Here is an 8,513-nt window from a genome sequence, read left to right on the forward strand (position 1 = left end):
AATAAAAGGCGGAGAAATTGTTCATAATATAGTGAAATCATCCGAAGTTACCTGCTTTTACGGTACCTAATCCGTTCAGTCAGACAGCACGGTTACCGTAAATTAGTACCGGTACCGTACGTCAGCGTGTCCTTAGCTTCCTGCTTTGCATCACACTCTAAAGATAAAAAACCTTTTTGGTGTGCAAGCAACAACTGTGAGAGAATCCCCTTAGTATCATATTCATCTTTGAACTTTTAATCTACAACAGGCTTGCTATTTCACATAAATGCATATAACAGTCTTCCAACAAGTTTCGTAATTGCACGATGATTGCAGTACCATGCCTGCTGGTTATATTTTATTTTATGCAGAAATTTGAAAACAAACTGAACTATAATGATATAATTGAAAACCAATATAGATTTAAAAATAAAATTTATGCTGCCCCAAAATAACAAAAACTACTAAATCATGCTAAAAGAGAAAACTTGAGAGCATGGAAAGGACAGAATGAGTAATACATTTTATCAAAGTCGAACACTAAATTGCACAGGTTAACATTTATCACAGTGAATCACAAAGTCTGTTTTATCATATTGCATTCAACCGCATTGTATACTAAGTAATGCATAATAATTCTAAATCGAACAACATCCAATTTTGCATGATACACAAATCAAACACATGATTTTAACCAAAAAAGTTGATTGAACTATTGTAGGAAGGAGGTACTGAAGAAAATAACAAATTGTGCAATAATTTGAAGAACTGACAGGATAAGAAAAAAATTTACCCACATACTATTTAAGGTCATATAAAATTCCAATAGTTGCTATTTAATCAGTTTAACCATATTAATGTGACAAAAGTGAAATAAAAACTATATAACAAAGTCTAAAACAGTAGAACAGCCTATTAATTCCACTGATATAAGAATAACATGAATATGCAGCAATGTAAGAGATCAGACTTTAAATCCAATAGGACCATCTTTAGCTGTAGGATTTGTGAATCAGTTCAAATTTCATTAAGTTCAGAATCAATCGACAAACAAAAGCATATGGCAATTTCATATCAGGCCCGATAAGAAAATAGGGTGCTCCAGAAGTATGTGCACCAAGATGTTGCACAAACTGAATCCTAACTGTTACACATATACTATGTTTAGGTTGTGCGCCATCTTAGCGCACATACTTCTGGAGCTCCGAAAATGGGACATTATACATGAGAAGCAAATTGAACACCTGCTTTATTTATATTATGTACCGGTATGTTTTTTGTATGTATGAAGCCAATTGTTTGCACATGGACTCTGTATGACGTAAGTCATAATCGAAGGTACTCCCTCACAAGTGATTAGGCATAATGTGTTCTGATATAACTGAATGTGATTAGCCAATGGCCATAAGCCCTAATATGATTTGATAACTGAGTAAAAATCCAAGTTGAAATCAAGAAGATTTTTCACTTGAAGTTGAAAAACTGTTTTTTTTCAGCAGTTAAAATTGGCTTTGATGCATACACAGCGCATGCCTTTGAAAATTTATTCATAACTTTAACATTCTTCACACGAATATCATCAAATCCCATGGCAATAAGAGAACCAATATAAAAGCCAGAAGTGATAGGAGAAGAGTTCAGAAGACCAAACTTTTGTTGAAGCCGAAGTCTGTTGTATCGGGCCAAAGACACCATTTTTCCTCCTGGTTTCAAGACCCTTAAAAAAAGATAAAATTAAGTACTTTGTAATTAGTATAAACAGTGTTTCATAAACCAATTTCATAACATATATATGATAATACAAATAGAAATTTTATTATGTACGGTAGGTCATAAATACAGTGAAAAAATGGACTTAATATTAATTAAAATACTACAATGATTGTCAATCGAATAAAATTTAAAGATGTGGATTAAGTGGCATAACAATGCATAACAACAAAAAATTTTTTCATTTAGTAGTCATTTACTGGTATAAATGTGAAATTAATTAAAAGTTTAGTTTTAATATACTCGGTCAAATTGCTTTGAGAAATCTTATACCTTTTGAGGTATCAAAAGTGAAGTCTTTCCGATATTCCGGTGAAAATTTCAGTTTATTAAGTACTCATTTAGTGATATAAAATAATGTAAAATTGATACACGGCTTCAATATGCCCAATTAAAGTGCTTTGCGAAATCTTATACCTTTTGAGGTATCAAAAATAAGACATTAAAATTTCAGTTAGGCCTATAGTCAAGAAAATATATCTGTTATACCAAGCATGAAGTAAAATACTTTATCCCTGAATAAAGAAATACAATCAATCAATGTTGTTGATGGATTATAATATCTTAGTTAGGATTTACATCTTAGTTGTGAACGCATTGATTGTAATATTTTTGATCTTCATGTTAAAATAAAAATTGTCATTCTGGTTACGGTACCTGTTCAATCCTGTTAATCCAAGTATACAAAAAATCAAATTAAAACTATACAGTATTACTGTATCAACACATACCTGTATAGCTCTTCACAAGACTTGTCAATATCATCCCAGAACACATGGCAATTTGTGTGAAATATTCGATCTATAGAGTTATCTGGAATTGACATTTCATGTACTGATTCACAAAGTATAGTTAGTTCATCATTGTCAATATGATGCCGTAATTTTTCGCATGCCAATTTGCACATCAATTCGGAGTGATCAATTCCAAAAACCTTTCCTGGGTATTGTTGTTTTGACAAAGCAAACTCTAGTCCAATGGCACGATTGAAACCAACACAAAGAACTTTATGTTCAGGCAGAGACTCAAGTAGTTCAAAACAAGTTTTTTCGAGGTTTCCATTCCTTAAAAATGCGGCTCCAACTAATGAACCCCAAAATCCATTCTGAGGTTGTTTAGCATTTAAAGCCAATTTTTGTGCTATTCGACTAACCATCTACAGAGTGAAAATTCATAAATTATTGTCAGTTATATTTTTTTAAATTTTCCATACCTTGCATGTAACTTGATACGCAACTGTACCGGTACAGTTAGACTAGCCTACGGTACGTTACCGTACCTATTACGGTACCGGTAACAGATAAACTGGTATCAACATTGTACTGTGGTACTGATACTGACAGCCGCACATCCGTCATCTGTCAGTAGTACCAAAGCGTATATATAATAGTATACCGGTACGTTACGGTAACTCTTGAATTGATTCGTCCACAGACCTGTAGACTGAGACAAGTGCAGTTTTAAGTATTCTGTGGCGTCTGCAGCTGCCGCAAAACCATGACGGTATTTCCATACCATGGCCGCTACAGCCAAACCTATGGCGACTGAATTTTTAGCTGCCACAAACCAATGACGAGCTGCCGTTACAGCGTGCTGCCGTAACCACGGCAGGTGGGCCGTAAAGACAGGACTGTCCCTTATGGTGACAAATATTGGGTAAGTTGGAACGTTTTTCTTATGGATACAGTTTTGATGGATTTGGGGTTAGGGTTTAAGTAGATATAATTCCGTATGATCAATTAAAATCTGGTACATTAATTTGTGAATATACCGTTAATACTGAATAGCGCAATAAAACGGCGCGGCGGTGTGGCTCAACGGGCTAAGCGTTAAGAATACGCTCGCCACCGCACCTCTAATTACTCTGCGTGGGTTTGCAGGTTCGAATCCCACGCAGGGATGGTTATGTGCGAGAGGATTGCTGGACTCCTCGCCGTCGTTGGGGGGTTCACAAAACTGCTGGTCGGTTACGGCTTCCTCCACCACCAAGTCCATGCTTCCGAAAACAAAAAATATAACTAATCCCATACCAGACTTGGAATGGTAAACGGACGAGAGGCCGTGGTTTGCTATATGGATAAGCCGTCTTATCGGATTTTCTCTCCGCGGGATAAATATGTAAATCCTAATCCTAAAACCATTACGGACTTTCATACGAACCATCGGAGAGACAGAGAGAGTTTATTTCATTTTGTCAAACCAAGTAAACAATTTATGCACACATAAACAAATATCAAAAAAATAGTTTTCGGTATATGACTGGGGGGCAACGATACGACCTTTGGGGGTCATCAGAGTCAGTTGCCACCCAATTATATTAAATAAGCATAAAAATAACAGGTTCGTGTCAATATATCAATGTCTCTCACGATTTATACTATGTACAATATTTACATGAATTTACTATTTTCAATTATGGAAGCATTCTTTTAAATAATGGGATTTTGCACAAATTGAAATTATATTGCAAAATATAAAATGATCGAAACGAAAAAAAGCGTGACGGCTGCTGCCAGACACTGTTTTTACTTCACTCTTGGGGGACGAGGCGGTTTCGCTTTTCATTCGCGAGTTGGAGCTGTTGCTTGGTTGAGGGCCAATGTTGCACCTGGAGTGTATTGGATCAGGTGGAACTCGTAATATCTTTTTCGAAGGTATAAAATACGGTACCGTACTATATATACTATGCTGACGATATTAGATTGCATGTCCGGCTACCAGTACTGCAGTACCTGGTAGCACTGAAGTCCGGTACAGTACCTACTACCTGCCATACAGTTCTTCAAGTTGTGTCAATGCCACTGCTTACTACCGCGTTTCCCCGAAAATAAAACTTTGTCCGAATTATGAAAATTATTGTAATATAAGCCCTTTAAAATGATAGTCCATACCTAAATTAGAAGAAATTGTAACTTGATGGCAAATTTGTGGAGCGAAATCACAGGCTGAAAGACGTCTGTTTGCTGTTGTTGACTTGACTACATAAGGTGAATATAATTATATATAAGAATAATACAAAAATACAGTATGACAAACCTTTCAAATATTGCATTGGACCTAAAGACTCCAATCATGAAATAACAAAACATGTTGATTCTAAACAATCATATATTATAGTATATCGGTATATTTCGATACAAGGTGAAATGACACAAAGTTTCAAACACTGATATGACATTACTGTTTAACATATATAATGTTCGTTGCCTTTTTGATTTTATATATTAGAATCTGAACCTATATATTATTTACATTAAAAACATGAACTATGACAATAGACAATACGTTTATTTCGTCGTGCCAGAAATCACAACACAAGTTCACAACAGATAAAAAATTATGCATTATTACAGTAACAGATTTTATTGCAATTGACAGGAAATCGCGAAGGACCAGAAATGGTCATCATAAGTCAGCGACACCTAGATTTAAGACGAGTCAAATGTAAAAATTGCAATTGAAGAAAGCAATGGATACAAAGAGAAACTTAGTCATTCAAAAAATTACCAACAAAACAGGGAGTGATATAAATATTCATATACGGTAGCATTTGGGAGAGAGAAAAAAAACATAAGGCGGGAAAATTCAGTGATTAATTTTTTTTTATCTTCGTTCATTTCGTCATGCAGGAAATAATACACAAATTAAAGGCACAGCTTATACAATAAAGAAACGGATTTAGTCGCAATTTAAAAGCAGGTAGCTTTCATCGCAAGAAACAGAAGGGATCATCATAAGTCTGCGACACCAACATTTGAAATCAGTCAAAAATTGAAATAATAAAAAAGGTAATGGTAGAGAATATTAGTCATTCGAAGAAATTGTTCAACAAGGGGAGGGAGGGTAAAGATTCCTGTGAAACATCACATATAATTTTAGAATGAGATAAAAAAAAAAGTCTGGGAAATACAATGAGACACAGTAGTTTTGAGGGAAAAAAAACGGTTGGGCATATCAATTTGCTGAACTTCTGTATAATGGCAACTATTAAATATTGTCACTTGCAACATCAAATCGAGCTATATTTTTTATTTGCAAAAGAATAAATAAATATAAAATTACATAACTTTTAGGTACGAATGCGAAAGCAGAATTCATACTCCATGTACATCCAACATATGAGATTTGAAAGTGAGAAGAGAAAATGATGCAGTTTAAATCTGACTGTGAAATAGGAAAAACAGTCTTGGTGAACTTATTGCCACCAACTAACAAATGTCAGCCGGGCCATCAAAAATCCAGAGAACAGAAATATATTCAAGCCTTATAAGTCTAAAGGTGATTGCATGAGTAATAGAAAATTCAGAATTAGGTGATTGAGGTATGTCATATTTTATAAAGCAAAATCAATTCATCGCGACTGTAAAAGCTATCATTTTCATTCCCAAAATCACCACCATTTTATACAATTCATGATTCGTTCGCTGTTCTACATAGGTAATATATTCAAAAATTTGCATTGCACCTTATTCATCATGTATGTTTTTCTCAATATATTTCAGATGGTGATTATACAATCACAAAAAGAGCTGTGGTGAAGTTCAAACAAAGTGTACCCTTGCTAAGAATTCTTGGTTGGGAAAGTTGAATTGTGTTCTCATGTTGTTGCAATATATTTTGAACCTACTTATGTTGGGAATTCTAAATTAAGCAAAATATTATTGTGTTCAAATTTGAATAAAGAAATTGTTTCTTTTTTATTAATGCTGTTGCAACTAAAGCCAGTGTAATAAGACCAGATCCCAATTTATTGTAAATTTGAGACATAACTTTCTTCAAAAAATTAAGTCTACCTTAAATTTCAAATGCCATTCACTTATTAATTTCTTGCATATCACCATTATTGCAATTTATACAAATCAACTTATGTAAAATTTCATTTTTAATAAAAATAAAAAATATCATAATTAATGTCGAGTGTTCGAGGGGTGCGAGTTTGACATCCTCTGGTCTACCGTGCTGAGAATGCATTTAAATGATATTCAGGCTTCAGCCCCGATCATCTATTAAACAAATTCCACATCCAGTAGGGCATTTATGCAGAGTCCCAACAACTTGGGGTATCATTCCTTTTCCTAATTTTCAATTTTAATCTTTCCTATGCTTGCTAAAACATGCTTGGTACCTAATCAAGGGTGAAATTTCTTTTCTTGATAGCTGCTTTCTCCCTCCATACAGTTACATTCTTTTGCAGTTCATTACAATATACAATACAATTTTATTTCGATTACTCTTACTTTGCAAAGTACTTCATTTCATAGATAGCTCTTAGGTATGTAATCCTTTTCCTCTGGAAAGTTTATCTCTGCTCAGTATATTCCAGTGCAATGACTGAATGAGAAAATCCAGTCTGCCAGTACGGTACCATCACTTTTGAAGTAGCTCCGTCTGATTTGTGTGACTGTGTAACAGAGCAGCTCAAATGCATAACAGATATACAAGCTAGTTTGTATTCAATCTATAAATGAGAAAAAGACTGTTGAAAAAACGCTAACACACAACGATATATTTAAACAAGTCAGAGCAACGCACAAGTATAAACCTGACGAAACGTGCTACGCAACGAGTGTCCCCCTAAACAGCACAAAAACGTAGCTGGCAGCATCGGTCATGAAAGTTGGTAATGGCAAGAGCTGCTGCGGTTCGTGCGTGGCGCGAGCTGCCATGAAGTGGTAAGAACCGCGCCTCGACAAAGATGTCCCTACCCTACTTCTGTACTTGTGTCTGAATGTGTTATTCTGACATATAAGATTATAGAACAACGGGACCTTCCATACGACAGTATCTGTAGCTTACCGAACAGCCCTAACACTGTTCTGCTGTTATAGAACATGGACACCAGACGCTAGAACAGTGGTCGGGATTCTCGGGATCGGGAACCACCTGGGATACCCTGGCCGCTAATTCCCAGCATCCAATTCTTCAGGAAGATAAATCGTAAAACCATAGTTACCGTAGACTATGATAAAACTGGGTAAAACCAAAGCCCATATGGGTAAAACCAAAGCCCATATAGATAAAACCCACCTAGTGGCAATAATTTTGATGACGTCATAGCGAAAAAAAAAAGTAATAGCCTTCTGGAGAAAAATTTTATCTTTAACCACTGAAAATATCAAAGCAATTGGTCTAGTATTCGAAGAAAAAAACGATTTTTTAAAAATGGAGACGGAGACAAATAACAATAACAACAAAATTTTGAAACGATCGTTATGGCCACTAAACGTGTCCAATAAACGTGACCTACAAGTTCATGGACGCCATCTTGTGCCATATTTGGGAAACGCGAAACAATGGAGTTTTATGGAAAATTTTCGTCGTGTTGTTGTACCGAATCGAATAAGTCCGCCGTCATAAGGGCTAGAATGAAACTGAAGGGTGGATTTTGAACTTTAAGATATATGCTATATGAATATATAACGCAATTAGGAATAAAAAACTATCTAATGCGTTAAATTTGACCACAAACACAGCGTAGAACCATTCTTGGTCATTTTTTTAAAGATTCTATAGTGATACGCCTGCTGGTAACAATGGGCCACCTTCGATTGTTGTGTGGTATAGCCCACCCCCGTAAATTATCATCACCACATTAATTCAGCTTTCATCCGCACCCTAAAATCAGAATAGTGAAAAACCCAGCTGCGGAGCCTGTAGTGCAGTGCTGGTCAACCTTTTTTGTAACGGTACACCCTTTCAACCAATTCTCAAAATCTGGTACATTTTTGATACGTAAAATAATCAATATTTAGAAGTTATAT

The 8,513-nt window shown here is 35.2% G+C and overlaps 1 protein-coding gene and 1 long non-coding RNA gene across 2 annotated transcripts; one reads left to right on the top strand and one right to left on the bottom strand.

The window, feature by feature from the left end:
• Window positions 1-312: 312 nt before the first annotated feature.
• LOC120346454 (putative methyltransferase YdaC) lies at window positions 313-3,238 on the bottom strand. The gene is made up of 2 exons (XM_039416198.2): window positions 2,484-3,238; window positions 313-1,699 (listed from the first exon to the last, which is right to left on the bottom strand). Exons 1-2 carry the CDS (start codon window positions 2,906-2,908, stop codon window positions 1,447-1,449), a joined length of 678 nt encoding a protein of 225 aa, XP_039272132.2. The 5' UTR covers window positions 2,909-3,238; the 3' UTR covers window positions 313-1,446.
• Window positions 3,239-4,750: 1,512 nt separating this feature from the next.
• LOC120327140 (uncharacterized) lies at window positions 4,751-6,659 on the top strand. The gene is made up of 3 exons (XR_013477618.1): window positions 4,751-5,540; window positions 5,826-6,030; window positions 6,255-6,659. It is a non-coding gene; the product is annotated as an uncharacterized LOC120327140 (long non-coding RNA).
• The last annotated feature ends 1,854 nt before the right edge of the window (window positions 6,660-8,513 follow it).

Source organism: Styela clava, chromosome 8, assembly GCF_964204865.1.
Source record: "Styela clava chromosome 8, kaStyClav1.hap1.2, whole genome shotgun sequence".
NCBI lineage: Eukaryota > Metazoa > Chordata > Ascidiacea > Stolidobranchia > Styelidae > Styela > Styela clava.

Bases quoted from the DNA above. Each gene is read 5' to 3' on its own strand.
- LOC120346454 (XM_039416198.2), bottom strand. From the start codon at position 2,908: ATGGTTAGTCGAATAGCACAAAAATTGGCTTTAAATGCTAAACAACCT. The intron at 1,700-2,483 runs GTATGTGTTGAT...TCTTTTTTTAAG, and splicing joins TCTTGTGAAGAGCTATACAG to GGTCTTGAAACCAGGAGGAA.